The 27,683-nt window shown below is 42.1% G+C and overlaps 1 protein-coding gene and 1 long non-coding RNA gene across 6 annotated transcripts in view; both read left to right on the top strand.

Moving 5' to 3' along the window:
• Window positions 1-6,701, top strand: part of LOC115139780 (cytosolic carboxypeptidase 1-like) — a 41,822-nt gene extending 35,121 nt beyond the window's left edge. For 4 of the 5 annotated variants that reach the window (XM_029677548.2, XM_029677546.2, XM_029677550.2 and 1 more), the window contains 4 exons: window positions 10-141; window positions 1,049-1,225; window positions 2,148-2,308; window positions 5,286-6,701. In XM_029677548.2, coding sequence (XP_029533408.1) covers window positions 10-141; window positions 1,049-1,225; window positions 2,148-2,308; window positions 5,286-5,457 — 642 coding nt within the window. In that variant the 3' untranslated portion in view covers window positions 5,458-6,701. The remainder of the gene's footprint in view (window positions 1-9; window positions 142-1,048; window positions 1,226-2,147; window positions 2,309-5,285) is intronic. The other variant, XM_029677547.2, reaches the window with a different exon arrangement.
• A 17,404-nt stretch (window positions 6,702-24,105) lies between these two features.
• Window positions 24,106-25,887, top strand: LOC115140545 (uncharacterized). The gene is made up of 3 exons (XR_003865257.2): window positions 24,106-24,382; window positions 25,104-25,190; window positions 25,550-25,887. It is a non-coding gene; the product is annotated as an uncharacterized LOC115140545 (long non-coding RNA).
• The last annotated feature ends 1,796 nt before the right edge of the window (window positions 25,888-27,683 follow it).

Genomic DNA, 27,683 nt, shown 5'->3' with positions numbered 1-27,683 from the left:
GGTGTGTAGGTGTTCTGTGACTACCACGGTCACTCCCGGAAGAAGAACGTGTTCATGTACGGTTGTAGTTTGAAGGAGACCGTATGGCAGACCAACATCAGCGCCACATCCTGTGAGCTACACGAGGACCTTGGCTACAGGGTGAGAGACACACATACAGTACACATACAGTACACTCATGCATATACTGAACAAAAATGTAAACGCAACTGATTTTACGGAGTTACAAGTTCATGTAAGGAAATCAGTCAATTGAAATAACTTCACTAGGCCCTAATCTATGGATTTCACCTGACTGGAAATACAGATGTGTTGGTCACAGATTTTTTATTTTTTTTATTTCACCTTTATTTAACCAGGTAGGCAAGTTGAGAACAAGTTCTCATTTACAATTGTGGATCAGAAAACCAGCCAGTATCTCGTGTGACCACCATTTCCATTATCTGCTGTGCATAATCATGCTGAAACATGAGGTGGGTGATGGCGTCGGATGAATGGCACGACAATGGACCTCAGGATCTCGTCATGGTATCTCTGTGCATTCAAATTGCCATCGATAAAATGCAATTGTGTTCACTGTCTGTAGCTTAAGCCTGCCCATACCATAGTCACACCGCCATCATGGGGCTCTCTGTTCACAACGTGGATATCAGCAAACTGCTCGCCCACACAACGGCGTACATGGAGGACAGTTGGACGTACTGCCAATTCTCTAAAACGACGTTGGAGGGGGCTTATGGTCGAGAAATTAACATGACATTTTCTGTAAACGCCTCTGGTGGACATTCCTGCGGTCAACATGCCAATTGTATGTTTCCTCAAAATTTGAGACGTGGTATTGTGTTGTGTGACAAAACTGCACATTTTAGAGTGGCCTTTTGTTGTCCCCAGCACAAGGTGCACCTGTGTGATGATCATGCTGTTTAATCTCTTTCAGATAATCTCCTATCCACCCATAGCGTATCCTCTCTCCGACACAAACAAGCCCTCACTGGCTGTTGTCTATAGGTGTTGCACTCCAACTCTTCTCCGCTTCTCCCTCCCTCAGACTCTGCCTAAGATCCTGTCCCAGACGGCGCCGGCCTTCAGCATGGCCAGCTGCAGCTTTGTGGTGGAGCGCTCCAAGGAGGCCACGGCCCGCGTGGTGGTGTGGAGGGAGATCGGAGTTCAGCGGAGCTACACCATGGAGAGCACACTCTGTGGCTGTGACCAGGGCAAATACAAGGTGGGGGTGTATCCCAGCAATGACAAATGCAAGAGGTGTGTGTGTGTGTGTGCTAGAGAGTGCGTGTGTGGAGTGTGTTTGTGTCGATACAGCCTGGTGTGTGTGTGTGGACCAACAACCAGCAGGGGGAGCCATAGTCCTGTAAATCATACTGTTAGTGACTCAAAGCTGTTAGTGTGTGTGTGTGCGCACTCTGAGTTAATGTTCGGTCTATGAGTGTCCAGTGAGTGCAGAAACCTCTGTCAGCTCCTCTCCCCCTCTCAGCACTGGGGTTGCCAATGTCAACATCTGCAGAGCCCAGGGGCAGGCTAGGGTTGCCTGTTTTGCATGGTCCCTCTCCTTCCATCCCTGCTGACTAAGTTATGCATGTGGAGGGGGAAAGTGTTTGGACAGATGTTCAGGGATCGTATTTAGTTGAGGTTCTATTTCCCATGGTCCCGCCAAGCCAGTGTCCTCTTTTTAGTTCTGCTCCGAGTCTTAACACACTGCAACAGAATCCTGTTTCTGCTACAGACGTTTTACTGGAAGCCCGCTGTAGACTTGAGAGCCTGCCCGTGGGACAGAAGTGTGTGTGATCATAATTAGGTTGGTGCTTATAGTTGGCCTGTTTCACACATGCACAGGTCTGTATCATAAGCATGTGTAAATTGGGAATGTGTTTTTTGCATCTCCCAACTCTCCCGGAGAGTGGCGTCATGGCCAGGGTCAGCCATTATCAACGGTGACCTTGAATCAATTAGGGTTAAGTGCCTTTGCTCAAGGGCACATTGACCGATTTTTCACCTTGTCGCTTTAACCACTAGGCTACCTGCTGTGTGTGTTTGTGCGTGTGTAGTGTTAATTATGTGTGCTTGTGTACACGCATGGGTGTATATACAATGTGTTTGCACGGTGTGCAAGTGTTAATAATGTGTGTGTGCAGGGGCTCCAGATAGGCACCAGGGAGCTGGAGGAGATGGGAGCCCAGTTCTGTGTGGCTCTGCTCAGGCTGAAGAGACTGACCTCGCCCCTGGAGCTGCGGAACCACGCCCACCTTCTGGACGTGGAGAGTGACCTGATCGAGACACGTTGCAAAGTCTCCAGGTCAGACACATGCACACACCAAGGTTATTATAGTAAACAGGAACTGACATTGGAAATCTATACTGAAACCATTATCTTTGAATGCAAAACGAACTAATATCAAATAAAACTCATCATAAATTACATTTGAGTTTTTTTCTTCTTGGGGTAAAAATCGAATGGGGTTTTCGATCTTCTGAATCTGGTGGGTAAATGCTTCCCGTAGATGCCGATGTTTCAAATAGGCTTAGCTTGTGCGTCACCATTTAATAGTTATCACTAGCTAACAGGGATGAAATCCGAGGGCGGGCACGGGGCGTGACTGGGCCAAGCTAGAGCAGCTTGTGAAGTTGCTGGAGCCGTTCGCAATCCACACCGACCATCTTCAAACTGACAGCCAGTTGCTGTCTGATGTGGTGCTCTGCCTTCTCAACCTTGAGGCACACTTGCAGTCAACTAGTGTTGCAAAACAGTTGGGACAGGTCCTCCTGAAGTCACTGTGTGAGCGCTTCGCATGCACACTGAATCCTCTGGCAGCCAACTTCCATCCAACCCCTGCAGCAGCTTGCCTGATGGACCCAAGTCTCTGGCACTTTGCCAACAGAAATGGAGCCACTGATGAGGGAAGCAGTCTTCTGTACTTTAGCAAATAGGACAGTACAGCCGTGGAGCAGCACAGACCCCCGAACGATGCCAGCATGTTGAATCCAGCAAGCATCTCGACCACAGTTCTTCAGAAATATAGGTTCCTCGCAGTGAAGATTGTGCCTGAGGTCACTGTGCAGCCGGAGCGTCAACCTGGCAGGGTATTAAGTGGCCTGTGTGAGCTGCAGAAATACCTGGAAGAGGTAAGGGGGGGGCATGTTTACAGAGTCACCTCTCCAGTTCTGCCAGGCAAGGATGGCTGTTTATCCAAAGCTGTGCACTGTGGCACTGGGTCTGTTTTCTGCCCCTACATCCCAAGTGTTAGACGAGAGAATATTCAGTGTGTCATCAGGCTTGAGAAACCGAACGACAACCTCCTTGAAGATGAATCACAAATGATTGATCGGTTGAACAGAAACACACACACACACGCTGGTTGGCTGTGAACTGATAGATTTGCTTATGCTTTTTGCTGTCGTTGCAGTTATTTCTTTTTTAAATGTTTATTTATTTATTCATTTTTACTCCAAAAACAAACTTATACGAACAACAACTTACAGAAACACTCAAACAATGACTACATTTCATCTGCCCTGACCCTTGTGGTCACACCAGCTGTTTTTTATTTACCCCATTTTCTTGCACCAGTCTAGGCGCTTATCCTTTAAGTTATATTAAGATAGATGCATAATTGAAACCTAACCAAACCTACGTCCAGGCCATGGAGTTGTATGGAGTCCTCTAGTGGCCAAAAGCCTTTGTTAGCATGTGCACCACCATTGAGGACTTTCGACATTTTGACTTAGTCAACTGGGAGGGACTTTCAACTTCATTGGCTGATCCCTCCCAATGACCCGGTTGGCATGGCCTGATGGCCCGGTTGGAGTCGTGACAGCCGAGTCATCGGGAAGGATAAACCAATGATTTGTACTCATGAAGACGAAAATGTACTCTTTCAAGATGGAGATGGCCTCAATGGCGCTGCCCATGCTCTCACAGACGCCATCATGATATAGAGATGTTATGTCTACCCAAGTCTATGGTCCTGGCCTTATGTATTACTGCCCCCCAGTGGCAAGGAGTGACATCCCCCAAAAAACAAACTATGCATACAACACACAAATGGCTTCTAGCCTCCCACGCATAGGCTACATTTATCCCTAACTCTAAACCTGAAACTAAATAATATAAAAATGAAATGCAAGTATTTATCAAACTGAAACAAAAAAAAAAAAAATAGTAAATCAAGCCTAAAAATGAACTGAAACTAAACTGAATTTCAAATAAATCGAACAGCTAATAGAAATAAAAAATAGTATTAAATCACAAAACTGTAATAACCTTTGTACACACACACACACACACTCTCATACTCTCCAACCTTCTAACCATACATGATCCACTAGTTGAATTGCCAGTTGCAGTGTGTCCAGCACTCAGGACAGTAGTGTAGCTGCATTGTTCGTTATCATCATCTTTAGCATCCTCATGGCCTGTCAATGTGGCTCCTTCGAACAAATCTCTTCTCCTCGTGTCTTGATTTATCCATGTATAATTGATGTATTTATTTATTGAAACCCATCAAGCAGCCAGGTTAGAGACCTCGGGGCTTGGCTATAGGATCATAACAGTTTTTATGATTTTATGCTTTTTATCATTTAATATTTAATCATCAGACCCATGATATCATAATAATAAGAAGATTGGAATTGTATGTGTGTGTGTGCGAGCGCGTGCACATACACATGCTGTGTGTGTCTGCGGCCTTTGTGTGCTGTGTGTGGGGCTAGTCCAGAGTGAGTGAGTGTGGCCCTTGCAATATTTCTCTAATGGACTGTAATGGCTCAAGCTCTCTCACTCTGGGATCTTAACACTCCTCTCTAGACAGCACTCTGTCCATCCAGCCCATTACACAATTACACCCCGTCACACCCTCCTCCTAATCCACTTTACCTCTCTCTGGGGCGGGGTGGGGGGGAGCAGGGGTCAATATCTGAACCCCCTCATCCACTGTCTCCATGGGATCCTCTTTCAAAGCCCTCACACCATTAAAAACCATTAAAAACCACTAAAACCACTAAACCTCAGACGTTTAACCATTAAACCACTAAACTGACGCATAAAAAGAGAAAACGATTAGTGTTTTAATGGGATTTTTGTTGTTGGGTTAGTATACTTTTTATTGCCTGTCACTAGTTTTATCTTTCTGAATTCCTTTCTGAAATCATTTATATTTCATTTCTGTCCAGACCCAGGTTCAAATCTATTTTTTTTGTTGCTTTCAAGTACTTAGATTTTCTTTTAAATTGAGCCTGCCTAGAATAATGGACTGACTGTTTGTGTTGTTGTCCAGCAGCAGCCCGAGTACGTACGTGCTGGAGGACGAAGAGCACTCCTTCATGGAGGAGGTGGACTACAGCGCAGAGAGTGGCGATGAACCCGACAACGACCCCGACGCCGCAGACCCCCACGATAACCGCCTCTCCGACTCCGAGTCCAACAACCACAGAGACTCACTCACCTAGCTCAAACTCCCTGACCACTACTTATCCACTCTTCACCCTGTCCCTTTTGTGACCCTAGCTCGAGGAATTTCTCCTGACCATGTTGTGACCTACCTACAAAAAACTCAGGGCTAGGAGCCAAAGTTTTTTTTCTCTCCCTGGTCAGGACAAGTGTTCAGGAAAAACTCCTGTCTCTACAGCATAGTCCAAGCCACAAACTCTTGTTGCCTCCTAGATGAAACAGACCTTATTTTCCTTCCCCTCCTACCCCCGCCTCCCAGATATCCCCCATTTTGCTCTGACCTCACTCCCCCCTGGCCTTGGGGCATTATGGATATCACATCCATACTTATCTGCCTTGCATATCTCAAACAGATATAGATAGAATGGTCAGAAGTGTTGTACAACGAATAGACACATTAGACAAATAACACACGTTAACACAATGGTTTTGGTGCCATGTCCCCATTTGTCATGAAAACGACACAGGTGTTACACACAGAGAATCTATAAATCTCTATTTACATAATGTGTGTCTATATGTAATTATATCGTTACACACAAGTTGAAACGGAATGTACACCTTGGTCGTATTTACATAAAGACTGCAGTATTACACAATGACCAACTAGTAACAGTAACGCACAATTAGCATAACCAGGAAGTTAGCAAGCCAAGTAGAACCATTTGCACATGTAGCAAATCAACATACATACGCATGAACCCCGAGGTACAGGAGAGAACAAGCCTCACCTAAAAGGTCAGAAGCTCAGCCCAAAGCTGAAGCCGATGTTGTGGATCTATTTTGCGGTACTGAGAAGTACATGTATTTCTCCAGTCTGTCTGTAAGCTTAGTTGGTTTGCCCGTACACTGCAACGGTACTCCATTTTTAGAAAGGTTGTTGCTTTTTGAGAGTAGCATAAGATATTTGTTTTAGTGTTTGTTTTTTTTCTCTCCTAGATGTAGGTATTACATTTCGGTTGCGTATGTACAGTCAGCGCATGGCTATTTAATGTTATTTTTGTAATTTATTTTGTTATTTTATTTGTAAGATGTGGCCCCCGTATATGAGGAAGTGTGTGTGTGTGTGTATGCGTTTTTGCTAGATGGAAATGCTAGTCTACCATAGTGCAGCCAAACGCTCAAGGTGTTTGTGGGAGTAAAAAAAAGCAACCTGTGAGAAACCTTTTAATTGGATTGTAAACACACATAAGTTGAAGCTTGCTATGAAATCATGGGAAATAAACGTGAATGTGAAAATGTCTGTGGATCATTTGGCTGTGTATTATTATCCGTTTAGCCAATCTCAGTTTTTCTGTGGTCTGGGGATACTGTTTTGAAGGATGTGTGTGGTGTATGTGTTTGTGAATTTGTCGTGTTTTTAGGTGCCCCTCTGACTATACAGTGCATTCAGAAAGTATTCAGACTCTTCCACTTGTTCCACATTTTATGTTACAGGCTTATTCTAAAATGGATTCAATTGTTTTTTTCCCCCTCAATCTACACACAATACCCCATAATGATGAAGCAAAAACAGGTTTTTAGACATTTTTGCAAATGTATTAAAAATAAAGAACTGAAATAACATTTACATAAGTACTTTTTTTATTTTATGTTTTACATCAGTACTTAAAAAAATAAAATGTTTTACCCCCTTTTCTCCCCAATTTCGTGGTATCCAATTGTTCCCGTACGGGCTCTGGAGAGACGAAGGTCGAAAGTCATGCGTCCTCCGAAACCCAACCAAGCCGCACTGCTTCTTAACACAGCTCGACCGTGCACCTGGCTACCTTGGTTAGCGCTCACTGCGCCCGGCCCGCCACAGGAGTCGCTGGTGCGCGATGAGACAAGGATATCCCTACCGGCCAAACCCTCCCTAAACTGGGCGATGCTAGGCCAATTGTGCGTCGCCCCACGGACCTCCCGGTTGTGGCCGGCTGCACTCAGTACTTTTTTTTGAAGCACCTTTGCCTGTGATTACAGTCTTGAGTCTTCTTGGGTATGACGCTACAAGCTTGGCACACCTGTATTGTGTGTAGATTGATGAGGAAATGTTTATATTTAATCCGTTTTAGAGTAAGGCTGTAACGTAACAAAATGTGGAAAAGGGGAAGGAGTCTGAATACTTTCTGAATGCACTGTATCTGCCAATCTGAGGTCCGACAAAGTCTTGTGGAGGCGGTCAAAATTCATCCACACCTGTAGAGGGTTTAGCATCTCCAAACCAACACCCCACAGGCACCATGACATTGCACACGGGGAAACCTATGTCTGGAGGACATGCATTCACTCTCTTTCTGTCATCTCCCTGGCTCACTATGCCGTTGATGGGCAGAGTGACAGCGGAGGAGAAGAGGGAAGCTGCAGGACACTGAGAGAGCCTTGTTGTGGTAGGACAAGGGAGTAGTGGGGGAGAATGTCAATCCGAGATGCAGAGCGTCAAACAGGCCTCTTTCCCTTTTCAGCCCCACGCCTCACTTCCTGTCTCTGACTGCCCTCTCCTGTGTCAATCACACACTTGGAAGTGCAGCGAACAAAAGACTAAAATATCTTCTCCGCCCCAAACCTATTACCGTTCCTGCTCCTCTCTTAATCTGAGGAGAGGGGGAGGAGGGGGGCATTCAGCTGCTCCCGAAGATCACAATGTTTATCATAGACCCTAATGTCAACCAGCGTAAGCCGCAACACACTCACACACACGCAAATCACTCAGGCGCCATGCACGACTTTGTCTCACACGGTCTCTGATAGACTAAACTGAGGCCCTTACTTTGCATTGGTAATTAACGTAAGTGTCCTCTCTGCTCTACTTTCCTATTTTTCTCCATCTAGAAATATGGTGGCCTGGTGAATGGTTCCTCAGCTAAGTCAACTAAAGCTATTAAAATAAAATAAAACATACTCACATGGGCGTAATTGGTTATTTGGAAAGCGGCGCTGACTTCCACCTTACGTTGCCATGGTAACTCGACTTATTTTCTTGAAGCAGCACTTTTTCCCCATCCGTCGTGTAATTCATTCAGCCTCCTCGAAATTGTTTCTTTTTTTCCCCCTCCATCTACATTTGACATTTGAGGCATTTAGCAGATGCTCTTATCCAGAGAGACTGACAGTGCATACATTTTCATACTTTATTTTGTACATTCTTTTCTCCGGATCTATTCTACATTCTCTTCTCCTATAGCCAGTGGCCTTACCAGCCTGATGACAGATGGGACGGTAAAGTACAATAACACGCACACACTGACATATTGTAGTATTTTTGTGCCATAGTTTAAAACTCACGAGACAACATATTACCCAGGGGCTGGTTATTTATTGTGCAGTCTTTCCAGTGTCTAGGATACCCAAACTCACATAATAGTACAAAGAAAACCTTGAGCGTGCCACAGAGTGAGAGGAAAGGCAACACGGATGTTTGTGGTGGGAGAGTCCGTGATAGACATTATCTGACGACTGACCGGCTAGTCCTGCGTCAGCGTGTCCTGGCCAGGTCGACTGGGATGTCGATAGACGCCATCTGAGTTAAAAGCAATAACCTTCAGGTTAAAGTAGGACTGATAGACTGAGAGTAACAGAGATCAGCTCTCTCTCTCACACTCACTCCAGGGTTCTACTCTACTCTTATCTTGTTTTTCCTTTTGTGGCACTGGTGCTATCAACTTTGTCAGTTGGTGTCACCAGCATATGATTTGGTCTCACCTATTTTTTTAAATAATTGATAATGACCTGGTCTGCATTCCATACAGAACCTGGCTCATGATGACAAGCCATCATTTTAAATGGCATCGCTTTGTGTTACATTGATTTGGAGAGATTTACTGTGACGGCAAAGAAAAGAGACGTAAAATAAAGTCCTAAATGTATTTTTTACAAATTTCAAAGTGCCATGTGTTCTATTCTGTGAATAGAACACACACACATATGTAAGCAAAGTATGCATTACCACTTTACGAATAATACATTTTTAATAGGCCTACCCAATTACCATTCACATTATTTTTACATTCTAAAATATGTCAGAATAATGTGGGCATTGCCTGACTAAATAGGCCAAATGCTCCCGACACAAATGTGGTGTTTGTCCATGCCTGTCCATGTGGTAGCTAGTCAGTCTCGCCGTTTTAGATGTTGAAGAGTTATTGAGGGGTTACTGTATCATGTTTTACAACGAGAAAGCGACCAAAAAAATGGTTCCTTTGTAATGGAATGCTTTGAATGGAAAACCACGTTGAAGCCAACGTTCATGCTGTCTTGTTCATAATAACCTCACGTGGTTTTACCACAACAAGCACAACAGAGGCCACGGGAATCAAACGAAAGCGAATTACATCTCTCATAAAAACATATCACTTACATCTCTCATAAAAACATATCACTTGCTTCTCTCATAAAAACATATCACTTACATCTCTCATAAAAACATATCACTTACATCTCTCATAAAAACATATCACTTGCTTCTCTCATAAAAACATATCACTTACATCTCTCATAAAAACAAATCACTTACATCTCTCATAAAAACATATCACTTGCTTCTCTCATAAAAACATATCACTTACATCTCTCATAAAAACAAATCACTTTACATCTCTCATAAAAACATATCACTTACATCTCTCATAAAAACATATCACTTACATCTCTCATAAAAACTGATCAGAAATGATAGATAATTGTATTGGAACAGTAGAACTTATAAATCGGCTAACATAACTTCAATGACTTTTCAAGGACCAAATGTCTTGATTTTCAAGGTAGGCTATTCCATGATGACTGAATTGGTCGTTGCAAATATTCAACCAAAGACTTTGAGCTTTTTAAATACCTGGTGTGCATACCCATTCTTGCCTTAGCATTTGCTGGTAGATATCATAACTTGGAACATCTGACCAGTGAATAACAGGTGAGGTAAGAAGAGCATAGCTGTTGTAAGAGTGACGGGTAATAGACATATGTCAAAGTAAGGAATTACAGGTTAACGGAGCTGTCAATCAAACAGCTATTTACTTCAATCACAAGTCACAACAATCAGAGCCCTTGTTTGAGCTTAACATTCTTGTCTGAAATGGTCCTGCCAGCTAGGAGGTAATTTAGGTTCTGGTTTTGAGGGATCAGAGACTGAGGCCCATACACACATTTTCAGGCAAAGAAAACCTATTCAGCCCATCAATTGCAACCTTGCGCAGACACGCCCCATGATTAAGCCAACTAGAGCCAATGAGAAGACTTGTTTGTTTTTACTGTGAGCTGAGTGAGCGGGTCCTGATAGAGGCGTTGTTATTGGTGCTAATATTTCATAGGGCTTCCAGACATTGAGTTGTGACAGGAAGCCCCGGAGGGACCTGTCATAACATCACTAATCTCCCACAAGCCTCTGCTCCCCTCGAGGGTATCCAAGTGTGGTGTCCTCACTGTTAGATATCACAGTATTGGGTTTGGAATGTAAAAAGTCAAAGTGTTGAGGGATACACAGGCGTGTTTACCTGAGAGATTTTATTTTTGACAAATACTGCAGTCTCTGCTGTTGTTTACAAAAAATACAATAAACTTGGTCAGGCCATATACAGTGCCTTCAGAAAGTATTCATACCCCTTGACTTATTCCACATTTTGTTGTGTTACAGCCTGAATTCAAAATGGATGAACTCAAAGGGACATTCAATGTCTACTTTTCTTTTTTTACCCATCTACCAATAGGTGCCCTTCTTTGCGAGGCATTGGAAAACCTCCTTGGTCTTTGTGGTTGAATCTGTGTTTGAAATTCACTGCTCGACTGAGGGACCTTACAGATAATTGTATGTGTGGGGTACAGAGATGAGGTAGTCATGTTAAATACTATTATAGTCCATGCAACTTATAATGTGACTTGTTAAGCAGATGTTTACTCCTGAATTTATTTAGGGATGTATACTTATTGACTCAACACATTTCAGCTTTTCAATTTGAATTAATTTGAAACAAAACAAAAACACGTTTGATTATATGGGGTATTGTGTGTAGGTCAGTGACACAAAATCTGAATTTAATAAACTTTAAATTCAGGCTGTAACACATCAAAATGTGGAAAATGTCAAGGGGTGTGAACACTTTCTGAGGGTACTGTATAATAAATCCTGACCTTCTGCCAAGGACATATTGCTTTACACATTTTGAGTAGGTCCAATGGCCTTACTTTTTTGTGCCAAATATGATCGAAATAGCTTCTGTAAATACCGAGATACAGTATATCATCCTTTAAAAACAAGAAATGGACAGTGACGGGGGTAAGGGGGGGATACCTAGTCATTTCTTGCGTCATCATTTCTTGCGTCATCATTCTCAAAGCCGCTGTTTACTTCCAAGATCACTTTAGCTCCGCCCTAATAACCCCATTCAAATTCGACACAAACCTTCAAATAAGTATGTAATGACACATTATATAAACTCTGTTTTTTACATTTTAGAGGCGATAAGGTGATAAGTTGGACAGATCGAGATCACGCATTAGTTTCGCTTCCCCACCTGTCATTTTTTAAAAGACCCGACGGGGTCTTTACAATGGTATTGACATTACAGTTGATCTGGAAGTATTACTTTTTAGAATAGAATGCCCTGCTTATATTTCATCAAACTCACAACCGTAAGATATTTTCTGTAATTGGCTCGCCATTAACTTGTAAATAATGAACTTGAGGTGAGTTTATTTTCCTGTAATAATGAAGACAAATTATCTAAAGTGAAGATGTTGTCAGCTATATGATATGTTCATTATTTGAACTGGCTAGCCAGCTATCTTAACATTAGCTAGCTAACAAGCTAGAAACAAACAAAAACATTGTTTAGAAAGTTGCCTTTATTTGCATGGTTTGCTAGATTGACATATACTAATTTCATTTTTAAAACAGGTGGGTTATTGGTGTTAAATACACTAGTTATGCTATTTTGGACCAGCAGACTGCTGATGTTATGTAGCCTGTAGTTTTTGTGTTTATACTTTTTCATACCGACAGGTTTGATGTCGGAAGACAATAGAATGTTCATGATGTCACTGCGACAACTGTTGTTAGACATAGTATAAACCAGCCTTTAGTCTTTACATCTTGGTTGTTTAGTACAGTTCTCACATGTGATGCCTTAAAGAGATGGGTGGGGCTACGGCTTAAGAGGGTGTGAATGACGCTGAATGGGAGTAGAAAAGAAGAGCTCTCCAGTAGTTTTGCCAAAACATTCAAATGCCATTTTCTCAAAAGTGAGGTTACAAGTTTATCAACTTTCAAAGCAGAATTATTTTCCCATTGTTTTTTCCCATAGCTCAGAGTCTCTAATTTTATCCAATGTAAAAAACACAATTTCAAATTTTACTACATCAGACCAAATCGAGCTGGTCGGTCACATTTGTTCTATTTGTTTCCGGTGATTAAATGTTCAGTAATTATTACATATTTTAGTGGTTCCTAGGCCATATAGGCAAATTTAAGATATTTCAGAATAATCAATATTTCATCAATTTCTTAATTTGACTGATAATCATAAGAAATTAGATTCTAGCCACTTACTCATTCTGTCCCATTGTCGCATAGAGATGTATAGAGATCACAACGTTTTATCTGTCTCAATGGCACTGCCTGTGCGCTCACAGACCACAAATATAAGGCGACAGACACAACGTTGCGATCTCTATACATCTCTATGCGACAACGGGACAGAATTAGGAAGTTGTAAGGCCTCTTATGGAGCCAAATCAGTGTTGTGTGCTTGTTTATGAATTAACACGAGGGATTCATTTGATATCTGACCCCATGTCTGCATGAAAAGTGTGGTTATATTTCGATCACACAACTGAGATCCTCTTGTACCTGACCATGGATCAGTGTTAAGTGTGTGGCTTTTAATTAAGCTTATTTCTCCCAGGGCAGCAGTGGTTAGGTGGTTTTCCAGTGTGCAGCCTTCTTTAGCTTGGCATCCATCTTCTGTCTGCTTCTTCACAGAAGTCCAGTTGACCACATGATCCAATTTCAGATGATGGAATTCAACCGTAAAACGACAGTGAAGAGGGTTACAGACGGGGGGCTCGTGATCTGAGGGGCTTCATCGCTTGTTGGACTAGTCAGACAATGCTGACACGGCAACAAAGGTTGAAGGACTTGCCACTATTTTCACTTGTTGGAAACAAAAAATGTCAGCCACACTACGAAGCAAGGTGGAGTAAATTCGATTTTCAATTCAATCAAGCTTTATATAAAACAATTGGCAATTTTCCATTCAGGAAGTATATTTCTATTGAATAAATTGACAACAATTGACCCCAGCTCTGTCATCAACGAGTGAATCTAGCTTCACTGCACATCATTTACATGCTAGTTTATGTACTCCTCTAAAAACAACAACAACGGTAACACTTCATTTGTATAGTCCATCTGTAGATGCTCTACAGACAGTAACATTTCAACTAACTATCTACTAACCCCAACTCTAACCCTAACCTTTTACCTTTACCCTATCCCTTATTCTAAACCTAACCGTAAGCAGTTGCTTATCAACAAATAGTTGATAGCATGGAGAATCCTATCCAAATAAAGTGTGACCATAACACCCTCTATAGTTGAACTGGTGTGTTAAAAATGGAGGAATACTCAGAGGGAGAGTCCTCGAGCAACTGAAGCACTACTCGGCTGAAAAATTCAACTAAATTATTTTTTAATTCCTCTTTTTTGTGGGCTCTCATTCACGATGTACCTGACCCTGTTACACACATACACACTATGGACATGAAACACATTTAACGTTAAACCACCTTTCACTTCCATTGAGTGCTTTAAATGGATGGCGGTCAACCCAAGCTGTGAACCAAATCAACAATTCTACTGGGAATGAAACCACCCAAACAAAATCACAGTTAGTCCTAAACCACAACTCCACTGGTCATGGACCACATCAACCCTTTTCTCCTTGCCTCTCCCTGGCAGTATTAAAGGGGCAGTGCAATCAAAAACGGGATTTTCCTGTGTTTTATATACACTGAGTGTACAAGCCATTAGGAACACCTACACTTTCCATGACATAGACTAACCAGGTGAAAGCTATGATCCCTCATTGATGTCACCTGAAACAGTAAATCCGAGAATGAATGGCCAAGACAAAGTATTTAAGTGCCTTTGAACGTTGTATGGTAGTAGGTGTGTCAAGAATGGTCCACCACCCAATGGACATCCAGCCAACTTGACACAACTCTGGGAAGCATTGGAGTCAACATGAGCCAGCATCCCTGTGGAATGCTTTTGGCACCTTATAGAGTCGATGCCCTAACAAATTGAGGCTGTTCTGAGGGAAAGGGGGGGTGCTACTCAACATTAGGAAGTTGTTCCTAATGTTTTGTACACTCGGTGTATATTTCCACACTATGCGGTTGGAATAATAGTGTGAAATTGTGAAAATTATGACAATGCACTATTAATGTAAGAGCTGTTTGAAAAGACCACCTGAAATGTCAGCTTGTTTGGCTGGGTGGGGTTTTTGATCCGCCTGGTGACATCACCAGGCAGTATAAGTTAATAGACCAATAACAAAGAGAGTTTGCCCTTCTCTTTGACAATAACAGCTAGTTTTCAGGTTACACGTCCCTCCCAGCCGGCTCCTCCAATTATAGGCCCCTCTCTCAGACCACTCCCAGACACTCCTAGCACAATTCTTGCTTGAGAAATTGCATGTAGCTAAGAAGCTACCTTTGTTTCTTTTTGACCATTTGAATTGAAAACAATAACAGTAAGGTACTTAATTGTTACCTAGAAATGATTTGATATTGAGATAAAAAAAACAGCTGCATTGAACCTTTAAGTGTGTGTGTGTGTGTGTGTGTCATTGTGTGTGTGTGTGTGTGTTCGCTCTTGTGTGTGTGCGTGCATGTGTGTGTCTATGAGTTTTTGTAATTGCATCATTGATTGTCCTGGATATGTTTTTGTGAAGCATTTAGCAATCTGGCAATTAGTTACTGCTTAATGTACAATGTCAAAACGTCTCTATCGACCAGGTTATTGATCAGTCGACTCATTATGTTCCTGGCACGGGCCAGTCATAACCAGTGTCTTTCCTTCTTTGTCTGTCTAGTATTACTCATTTTCACTGTGTGTCCAATGTCGGTCTATATTATCATCCTCTCCTTTCCTCTTGTCTTCTTGTTCTCGTTGTGGTGATTTCATGTTCTCCTTTTCTATGATCTTTTTTTCTATGATCTTTCTTTATTTCATCTTTACAGTGCAGAAATTGATACATAGTATTTATTTGTATTATTATTATTATTATGTTTTATTTAAACAAGAATACAATATAATACAATACAAAGGCAATATGAATGACCGCTCGAGACGCCGAAGTTGCCGTCCCCGGCCCTAAGGGATTGTTTCCGAGGGTGGGAAGCACAGCTGGAGCTTTTGATTTTCTCCGTTTCAGCTTCCGGGTTCCTAAGAGAGTGATAGCACAAGACTTGAAAAACAAAATGAGACACAAAACACAACAAGTTTTAATAATGCGTTAAGCTATACATAATTAGATATGTGAAGAAAAAACGAAGTTTGATAACATGACGATTCCCAATCTTAGCCTGACTCTATACCTTCGGTATACTGTTCTGCTGGGGTCCACAAAAATGAAGGCCCTACAAAACCTCCTCATGCTTTCACCCAGTCTTCCCTGTTAGGCCACAGGTTACAAAAGGTGTTCTAACGCCATATAATTTTCACTTCGCCCCCCCGTCTCCTTCTTCCTCCATGGCCACCCGATATACACGTGCGGTGGCCTTAATCCCTTTACCTCATCTTGAGGCAAAATCAGCACTGTATATGCGTTTCAACATCAACGCCTTCCCAGCAATGCTAACAAGATAACCCTTGCTACCATTAACACTGCCTATGATGCATACTTCAAAATACTCCCCATTTGCGCCGTAGTCCAGTTCCATGCTGTTACTATAGCCTCCTTCACCACTACTACAGTACTACTCCTTCAATTACGGACCCTAACAGCGACTGCCGTGAGAATAGCTGTTGCATTGTCTCTGTCTCCAAAATCCTGATCTTCTGTTGCCTGCTACAGTCGGTATCTGTAGATAATACTTCCCTGCACTCAGGTTAGGTGCTCATCTCTCATGCCAAGGCCGATCTACACCCTTTGTGAACACCCTCGACGAGTGTAAACTTTGGGGTCCCAACGGTTGATAAGCAGCAACCTTCTGACACTTCCCTGTTCCCACTGCTGGAGGTTAGGAATGAGGGAGAGGTTAGTGGCGTTGGAAGGGTATCCAACCTTACAAAACTCTTGAGTCACATGTTTCTTACAGATTTTGTAAATTTTTTTTTTACAATCGCTAGGACCCATTTCTCAATACTTAGGTCATTTTTTCTAAACTCTTCACACGGTGAGCACAACAGCAGTCTATGTGGGCTAAACTGTGGATCGTTTTTCATTGCTTTGGCACAAAATGCATTCAGTGACTACATCTTTCAAATGTCATGAATTATTTTCTCACTCAGACACAGCCAATTTGCACATGTTTACACACTCTTTTCAAAACGGTTAAATTTAAGTTCAAAATCTAACATAAAATTGAATAAGACAGCAATTTGCTAAATTTCTACAGTAATACCGTATTGAAACATATTCCAAATGTAAAACATGAAATACTATCAAAACAATTAGACCAACCACAGCTGATTCCCATTGTAGCTGAACACCTACCCAGGTGTTAATCTTTCAATTTCATTACCATCTATACAAAAGGGGACATTTTAGGAATAATGCTGTACTGCAACGTTAACATGGATCCAGCCAGAGATAGAGAAGTGGCTGATAGAGGAAGAAGAGTGGCTGGGAGAGGGAGAGGAGTACGTATGTGTGTTGGAAGAAGACTGAGAGGAAGATCAAAAGCTGCTGTCTCAGATGAGATTAGGGCTACTATAATTGATCACGTAATAAATCACGGTCTATCAATGAGAGAGAGACTGGTCTGAGAGTGCACCAGGTAAGATGTGCAATTCTGCAAGGACATCTGACTGAACTGCACATTGCAGATGTAAATTGAGCAAAGCCTCCAAACCCATTTGTGTGTAATTGTTTTTGTATTTCTGCGTAGGACCCAACGGTTACCTCCCACAGGTGGGAGAGGTAGGATTTTTGCTGCTGTGCAGGAAACTGCAATCATTGATATGGTCATCAGAAACAATGGCATAAAACTCAGAGATTCGGGAAAGAGTGTTGGCAGACAACATTACATTACAAGTCAGGATGAAGCAGTTGTACACTGTCCCCTTTGAGAGGAACCCTGAACGAGTCAAGCAACTCAGGAACCAATATGTCCAGGTAAGATGACTATAAAATACGGAACTGGTTTTGAACAAAACCGAACAGGGCAGAGGCACACAACGGCATGTTTTAAGGTACAATGTTAACAACCGTAATAGCCTAACTCTTATGTTGCCTTGTGGATTTATTTTAGAGAGTCATGGAGTCAGGCAAACACCCCACATATTCATCTTTGTGGATGAGGCTGGTTTCAACTTGACCAAAACATGGCTGCGAGGAAGGAATGTGATTGGGAAACGAGCCACAGTGGATGTCCCTGGCCAGAGGGGTGCCAACATCACAATGTATGCAGCAATATCCTCTGATGGATGGCTGTTACACAAACCGCTAATTGGGCCATACAACACCGAGCGTCTCATTTCATTCCTGGATGACCTCAATGGAAGGGTTGTGCCAGGTGAGGAAAGGGTGTGGCGAAATCGGCCAACGTTTGTAATTGTATGGGACAATGTGGCATTTCACCAGTCCCGTGCAGTCAGAGTGGTTTGCAGCCCATTCCAGGATGGAATCACTTTTCCTCCCACTATTCTTTCCTAGGTGTGTTGCCCAAGATGACACAAGATGTGATGTGGATGAGAACCTGTGGCCAAATGCAGAAGACAGGGTTGACTAGCATTGCTACTGTCTCTGTAACGGTAGATGGTGTGTGTATACAAATTCTTGTATTTTTTTAAATCACTCAATGCCAAAAAATGACAAACATATTGCATCATGACTGATTCATTCCTGTAACATACACTGCATTGAAATCTAAACAGTAGAGAGGTGTCATTCTTGTTTTGTAATGTTACAAAAGAAAACATGGTGTAATGCTACCTGTTGTTAGTGGGGAGGGGGGGGGGGGGGGGTAGGTGACTGTTTTATGAGTGACAAAGTGTGCTTGTTGGGTGACAACCTTTGCAAGTGTTATGGAAAAATGAGTTGGTTTGAAACATGTATGAAGTGTTTTGGTAGTTTTAGTGCATTTTGGATGTGAAATGAACTGCTGCTGAAAGTTGGTTAGAACTGTGTTTTGAAAAAGCATTGATTGATGGGACCTAGTGATTGTAAAAAATAAAATAAAAACTAATCACACTCTGCAGGAGATGTGATGCTGTTATCACAGCGAACCTCCCTTCCGGTGTGAGGTGGCCTCCTGTATACAGGGATCTGTGGCTATTCTTTCAAGCGTTGTACCTTCTTCGACGAACCCCTCACTGAACGTTGACAATAGTGTCTGAAATGACAACACTATCTCTGCTACTCCCACCGTGGTCCGGGTATGTGTGACGTTCAACTTGACTTCATATTAGTCTCTATTGTTCAGTTAGCGGTCCTTCTACTACGAGCCATCCCCTGGCTCACTATACACAGAGGAGTGGTATCGTTACCCAGAGACTATATATTGCCCATTAATTCCTTAATCTATGAGCCTCACAAATCTCCGCCCCAGTCATATTCAATTCTGCTTTCCCAATTCCCTGCCAGAATCAGTAGTTAGTCACTATTGCTAGTCTACTTATGTTGTTATAGACATACTAAAACGTGCTCAAGTCAATTAGTCAGTTTCCAACAATCCCTCATCTGGACCAGTGATCACTCATGTTCCACGCCGCCTGGAAAACACATTGACTTGAACAGGGAAGAGAAAGATTACATGTTTAATCATTTCACATCACCCTTCATGAGAATGAGATTGGGGCAAGGACTGTCCATTCGTTCTGTTCCATGCCAATGGGATGCTAGTCTCCATGCCAGTCTCCTTCATCCTCATCCTCGGGTGTCAAAGCAAGACGCAGAATACGAGCCCTGTAATTCATTATACTGTATCATCCAGAAAGCTATATGTATTGATGAGCTTTAACATTGGGATTCTGAGACATGGTGAAACAAACATCCCCATCATGGTTAGCCCAAGCTATCATCTAGTCTAGTGGGTTCTCTAATACCTCCCTCTCGGAGGACACTAAAAGTTAAGGTTTCCTGGGAGGAAACCCTCCCTAGACTCAATGGAATCGTACACATTTTTGTTATTAGATTCAGAAACCACCTGGAGGATGAGCAGTGCACCCTCCCCTCACTGTGTGCTCTCTCTCTCCTTCTTGCCTTTCCGAATCATCATTAGAGCTATTGATAAATTATCCAACCCAAATTTAGAATGACAGTCCTTAGCGCTTCACGTTGAGTCTATCACTTGAATTCAAGACCCTCAACTTAGCACACACTGACACTGGCAGAATGTACATTTACAGACAGGGGAAAATATACAGTATGTACTACTTAAAGTGCATTCGGAAAGTATTCAGACCCCTTGACTTTTTCAAAATGTTGTTACATTACAGCCTTATTCTAAAATGGATGAAATTTTTAAAAATCCTCATCAATCGATACATAATACCCCATAATGACGAAGCGAAAACAGGTTTTTAGAAATGTTTGCAAATATATTAAAAATTAAAATAAGAAATACCTTATATAGATAAGTATTCAGACCCTTTGCTAAGCGACATGAAATTGAGCTCAGGTGCATCCTGTTTCCATTGATCATCCTTTCTTCCTAGGTTCCTGCCTTTCCAGGGAGTTTTTCCGAGCCACCGTGCTTCTACATCTGTATTGCTTGCTCTTTGGGGTTTTTGGCTGGGTTTCTGTATAGCACTTTGTGACATCGGCTGATGCAAAAAGTGTTTCATAAATCAAATCAAATCAAATGTATTTATATAGCCCTTCGTACATCAGCTGATATCTCAAAGTGCTGTACAGAAACCCAGCCTAAAACCCCAAACAGCAAACAATGCAGGTGTAAAAGCACGGTGGCTAGGAAAAACTCCCTAGAAAGGCCAAAACCTAGGAAGAAACCTAGAAAGGAACCAGGCTATGTGGGGTGGCCAGTCCTCTTCTGGCTGTGCCGGGTAGAGATTATAACAGAACATGACCAAGATGTTCAAATGTTCATAAATGACCAGCATGGTCGAATAATAATAAGGCAGAACAGTAGCACAGTCAGGTGAATACATTTGATTGAGCTGATTGATTGATCCTTGTTTGGAGTCCACCTGTGGTATATTCAATTAATTGTAGGCGAGAGGAGATAGATTCTCTTAACCCTCCTAAAATCACGTTCACATCCTAACAAAAATGCTTTCATCATTTTTCATATTATATGCATAACGTATTAGATGAAATCTTGAGATGAAGGAAATATTCTTTCCAAGTTACAGTATTTCGTCTATACAATTTTTAATGACATCACAAAAATGAAAAGCAATATTACATTTGTTTTCCATAGCTCCCCACTGACCTTTCCCCACATTCTTATGTTAGAATTATTTTTCCATTATCCACTTTTGACCGTGAGAAAGAATTCCCCCTTCTCATGTAATTTACAACAGGGTGTGAACTGCCAAACCGGCCCAGTTCCCTCCTCCCCGTTTATGTGCGTGAGAGAAGGACTGGTTACTGTCAATCATTGCCAAGCTGATCTGACCCATTGTGATCCTCACAGGACAGTCATGGAACAAACCTCTCTCCTTATTGCTACTGCTAATACACTCAAATAATGTTCAAACAATGTTTGAATATCTTTTTGCTTTTCTATCCAACGATGAGGATCTCCTCCAGAACTTGGAGGTAACCTTTTATCCCCATCCACATTCCCACTCACTGACAATGTTTGATCTTGAAGCACAGATATTCTCAGATATCTCCTATTCTCCACCGTACGCACTTCCTTTCTTTGTCCCCTTGCATGGACTACTTCTATACAACCTTTCGTACTAGTACACAAGCATGTCAATTTATCCATATACACACACTCTACTGCCTCATGTCCACCGTGGCTGGGACTTTCGTCCCTCTTACGGATCTCGCAGGGGAACACCCCAACTAGGGAGCTATCCTAACGGAACCTACCCTACACCATAGATCTCCCTATGGATCTTGGGACCTATCCTTATGGAACCAACCCTACACCATAGATTTATTTATGGATCTTTGGACCTATTCTTACGGAACCTACTCTACACTATAGATTTACCTATGGATCTCGGAACCTATCCTTATGGAACCTGTCCTACACCATAGATTTATGACCGGTCGTATCACAATGGGACTACTGAAAAAACTCAGGCTTTCTAAGTCCATATCCTATAATTGTTTCAGCCTACGACTCATCTCCCCAAGATGTCAGAATGAGTGGTAACAGGTGTAGGAACTGTGTCTACCTTGTTTTTGGTGGCGGTTCCTGTTTCACTGATTTGGACTCTCTAGTTCGACTGTAAATCGTGGTGAGTCCTGTCGACAACGCCAACTGTTGGGTTATGAAGAAACAGAGTAAAACTCACGGACAACTAGTAAAGCTCAAACCAAGTTTATTCCCCCACTGGGTCAAACAGCTGCAAAGACAAAGACATGTTTACACAAGCACATATATTTATACCCTCCTACTAGGTGGAGTCCACTCCTTGCACCTCTAGACAGCCAATACATCTCTGTTGCTAGGCAGGAACTTAAGGGGTGACTGTTCCTTCTCACTTCATCTGACCTGACCTTCAGCCTGAATTCCTCACTCCTCCCTAGTCCACGGCCGTCCTACCTCATCAGTGACTGAAACCAGGTGGTTAACCTTCTCCTCTCTCCATTGAAACATGAGATTTAACAATATCGTGTTTTAACAGAATGTAATCTCTCTGCACTCCCGCTTCTTCACTCAGTACCTCATACTCATACCTTCATTGACACTAACATATACATGCATTAAACATGTACAGTAATCAATAAGTTCTAGTCTGGTAACATGAATGTGTATATTTCAAGCTAGAATCCAACAATATAAAGCGATCTATAATGACGCTTTAGTCCGCAACGCTATAAACAAGCTGTAAAATGCCGGGGAAAGACGTCACTCCAATGCATATGGGATATCTTTGGTTTGTCTCTATGACATTCATAGGCTGCGATACAACCTTCTATAGCTGAGGAGATAAAACATTGACTTTACTTGGGAAGTAATGTGTGATTCTGTCACTATCAATTGACATTCAACATTTCAGCATGCTATTAAACAACATACTAAATCAAAATCAGCCAGGGGCAAGCCAGGTAGCCTAAGAATGAACGAAAATGAATTATTTAGGCCATATATTTTTTACTTCAAGGCTATAGTCAGCCATTTAAGAAATCAATTGTGACACATTTGTGACATGCTACAGGCTGGAAGGAATGCTCTGCATTTTAACGACACAACAACAACAATACTTCAACTACATGTCTATAAATTCCACATTTAGGCTGATAATAAAATGAAATTTAAAACATTATTACTCAGAATTAAATAATAAGGAAATAAGGAATGCCTATACATCATTCTACAATTCACTTTTAGAAACACAAGTTTGGCCAGTCTTTGGTTTGAGGATCATGTGGTGAGCTATGCGTGCCTAGTTTGCAAATTTAGCCTAGCAGTTCCTCTTATATTCCCATGTCCTAATCACAGTCAACACAAGTCATTTTTTTAACCACAAAATGTAAGGAATAAAATAGAATAAAAGAGAAAAAAATAGTTTCCCAAATGAAAAAAAGTTACAAGTTCGTAACGGCCTACCTGATGATATGCAGCTGCTGTTTTAAAAACGAATGTATTTTTCTCGAATTCATTGATGGTCAGATACTTCAGTTGTAACTGGTTCTGTTGACCTACAGTTTTACAGCTGATAGACGACTGTAGCTCTGTTCCAAACCTAGACTATCCTCTCTTAAAACAGCCTTAAAATAGCCTGTATAGAAATCAAAACCTCTCTGGTGTTGCAGCATGCGCTCATACTTTGTCATGCTCTATTGTGGTATTAAAAAAAAAGAGTCTACTTGTCTACAGTCAGGTAAAATGACGTAGAATTGCAAGAAATGCATTTATAAAAGGCTACAGTATTTTCTCCCAGACAGCAAATAAGATGCTAGATTCATGCAGTGATTTTATTATAATGGGTGTCTTTTCATTGCTACCTTTGTCCACGGTGGTCTGCGAATCCACAACCTTCTGGCTACCCTGCCATGTAATGCTTACAAAACAAACATTCTCTAAAACGGCATCTAAGGCTCGGCTCTGAACTAGGAGTAAGGTTAAACGGTAGGCATGTTCTATGCTATCCACTTTAATTATTATTTGGGGTATAGGGGAAGGTCTCTTGTTTGGTCTTTAAGCGTTCAGGGATAGTCCGGTGAAAATATATTTTACTGAAGGGAGAGCCATCCATTTTCATTTTAGAGAGGTCCAATTTTCTCCAGGTGTCCCTCATTATAAATAGCGAATTATCCTTGACCACGCCCACAAATTGGGGGAAAACAAACATTCTTTCCCATTGACCCAAATTGTAAAAGAGCCAACTTCATTGTCAATCTTTTGTTATACCGAAATATCAGCAAAATGACGAAAAGCTACTGTGTTGTTCAATGTACATGTAAACAAGTTTAAAAAAATCCAGATATTATTGCTCCCACGTAGGGAAATAGAGCCTGCAAAAAGATCCCTGAGGCTACAGGCTATTCATTGTGGGAGAGCGGGAAAATGTTGGGAGCCGGGGCACAAGTAGGCTACATGTAGCTACAGTGTGTATGTGGAAAAATGTAATCACAGGTAAGACATTTACCTTGTTCAGTATAGTCCATTTTAACTCCGCTCATTACTTGTAGCTTTTAGTCCGTTTGTTTGAGCTGTTGGTCTCGACTAGCTTAGTGTTCTGGTTGGTAGCTAGCACTCACTCACGTTGCTAACGTTAGTGCCATCATGAAAAGGGGCATGAGGGAAGCCCTACAACATGATGTTTTTCTATGTAGTGAGAACGCTTGGGAGCAGGCATGTTGAAAAAGTCCTCTTTACATGAAAATTGCATTTGAAAAAGCGAAGAAAAAAATGTATTCTCACAGAGACCTGGATGGCAAGACAAATCAACGTTATGTGTTCGTAAAAGAAAGGGTCTGATATCGAACTCTTTATTCAGACCATCAGGAGACATTGTGGATAAATGGTGAATCCACATGTTCTCAGTAATAGATTATCAGCATAACCCCCCTCCAGGAGCCTTAACATGTTTGATACCAGTTTTCTCAGAGAGCTGATGTTGTGACGAGCCTCCATGAAATGCACAGCCACAGGGTCTCTCTGATCGGGAGTCCTGATATAGTAATTATTATTAATGAGTCCTGTCTAGGGACTTGGGGATGGTATTTGTCTCATTTTAAAGCCACATTCTGTAAGATTTGTCGTTTTTTTCAAAGTATTGGAATATGATGTGTTAGTTGACAACTAAATTAGATATCAATCAAATAATTGGATGTTGATTTGATGTTGATGTCAGGTTTTTGCTTGATGGGAGAGTACTGCGGCATGGACCTGGATTTGATCTCTTCTCTTAAACTGCACTGACCAACACCACTTAAACCAGGTGTCTGTGTTTTTTTACTTTACAGTTATGATTAAGAATTGCATTCTAGGTTTTTGTGTGCGTGTGTGTGTTTACGTGTGTACGTGTGTGCAAGAGCATGAGATAGCCTACACAATGTGTATTTGTATTGAAATCAGTAGTAACAGTAGATATATATCCTTGTTGAAATCAATTGTGCATACTTGATTTTTTCCAGAACAATGAAGCCTTACTACAATATAATTAAAGATCACCATGGCAACTAGAGTCTATATCTGTACGACAATATGAGAGGGCACATGTGGAGGTGTCACAGGATAATTGATGAGTCATGTGATTTGGATTCCGTGTATTTAATCCTCCCTGTTTTTGCGTTCTAGGCGGCTGCCCACTGGAAGTGATTGCAGTGCGGCGGCATGGTGGATTCCAGGTTTTGGGCTTCGTTTGGTGAGCACAGAGCTAATGGAGGTTGTTTAAGAGGAAATGGAAGTCTTGAGAAGATGGACAAAGCCTCTTGGGCTGCACCACTTCCTGTGCCTCTTTGTTTTTTTTCGTTGTTTTCTTTGTTTTGGTTTGTATGATCATTTTAACTAGCATGGTTTTAGAGTCAAAAGTAAAGTCAATTATATTTATGGAAACAAAGCAATTGAATGGAAATGAGAAACTGGAATGTGTTTGAAATAGAAACATGGAAACCATGTCTTCATTGTTTTCTTTATATCCCTGTCTGCCTCTGCTTCACTGCTTGCTCAACCTAGACCTAGAACCTGTCACCTTCCATCTTTTGACAGAGGCAGTGTTGAGATCTGTCCATATCAATGCTGATTATCAAAGGTTCTGACTTCGCAACAGGCTGTCTGGCAAGAACAGTACATGCTTCTCAGTCCAGGACTTTTATTTTTCTACATCACCACCACACATAGTATTAACACACACACACTTCAGTTGCTCAGGAATCTTGTGTTTTTTCTTGGATCCATGCACAATGTTCCTAGAGGAAACAGGAAACTTGGTCGTCAGCCAAAACTTGCGTCTTCATCTTGGATCCCTTCCCTTGCTGTCTCTGCCTGGCCGGTTCCCCTCTTTCCACTGGGATTCTCTGCCTCTAACCCTATTACAGGGGCTGAGTCACTGGCTTACTGGGGCTCTCTCATGCCGTCCCTGGAAGGGGTGCGTCACCTGAGTGGGTTGATTCACTGATGTGGTCATCCTGTCTGGGTTGGCGCCCCCCCTTGGGTTGTGCCATGGCGGAGATCTTTGTGGGCTATACTCAGGTGGTTGAAGATATCCCTCTAGTGGTGTGGGGGCTGTGCTTTGGCAAAGTGGGTGGGGTTATATCCTTCCTGTTTGGCCCTGTCCGGGGGTATCCTCGGATGGGGCCACAGTGTCTCCTGACCCCTCCTGTCTCAGCCTCCAGTATTTATGCTGCAGTAGTTTATGTGTCGGGGGGCTATGGTCAGTTTGTTATATCTGGAGTACTTCTCCTGTCCTATTCGGTGTCCTGTGTGAATCTAAGTGTGCGTTCTCTAATTCTCTCCTCTCTTTCTTTCTCTCTCTCGGAGGACCTGAGCCCTAGGACCATGCCCCAGGACTACCTGACATGATGACTCCTTGCTGTCCCCAGTCCACCTGGCCGTGCTGCTGCTCCAGTTTCAACTGTTCTGCCTTATTATTATTCGACCATGCTGGTCATTTATGAACATTTGAACATCTTGTCCATGTTCTGTTATAATCTCCACCCGGCACAGCCAGAAGAGGACTGGCCACCCCACATATGCACTCTCTAATTCTCTCTTTCTTTCTCTCTCTCGGAGGACCTGAGCCCTAGGACCATGCCCTAGGACTACCTGACATGATGACTCCTTGCTGTCCCCAGTCCACCTGGCCGTGCTGCTGCTCCAGTTTCAACTGTTCTGCCTTATTATTATTCGACCATGCTGGTCATTTATGAACATTTTAACATCTTGGCCATGTTCTGTTGTAATCTCCACCCGGCACAGCCAGAAGAGGACTGGCCACCCCACATAGCCTGGTTCCTCTCTAGGTTTCTTCCTAGTTTTTGGCCTTTCTAGGGAGTTTTTCCTAGCCACCGTGCTTCTACACCTGCATTGCTTGCTGTTTGGGGTTTTAGGCTGGGTTTCTGTACAGCACTTTGAGATATCAGCTGATGTACGAAGGGCTATATAAATAAATTTGATTTGATTTGGAACGACATAAACATTCTGAGCTAGAGTGGGTGGGTACAATGTCCATGTGTGCATACAAGCATGCTTATTGGCTGGAAGGAATAACCTTCTTTTTTTTAACCTGCCCCTGGATTTCTTGTGGAAATCCACACCTGAAAACTGTGTTGTGAAATCTGTTATGAATCTATTGTAATGTTTTTCAAATTGTATAACTGCCTTAATTTTCCTGGACCCCAGGAAGAGAAGCTGCTTCCTTGGCAGCAGCTAATGGGGATCTATAATAAGTACAAATAGAAATACCTCAACGGGGGACTTAGTCTTTAAGAGA

Source organism: Oncorhynchus nerka, linkage group LG13 (genome assembly GCF_034236695.1).
Source record: "Oncorhynchus nerka isolate Pitt River linkage group LG13, Oner_Uvic_2.0, whole genome shotgun sequence".
Lineage (NCBI taxonomy): Eukaryota > Metazoa > Chordata > Actinopteri > Salmoniformes > Salmonidae > Oncorhynchus > Oncorhynchus nerka.
This window is presented reverse-complemented; position numbering and strand designations above follow the sequence as displayed.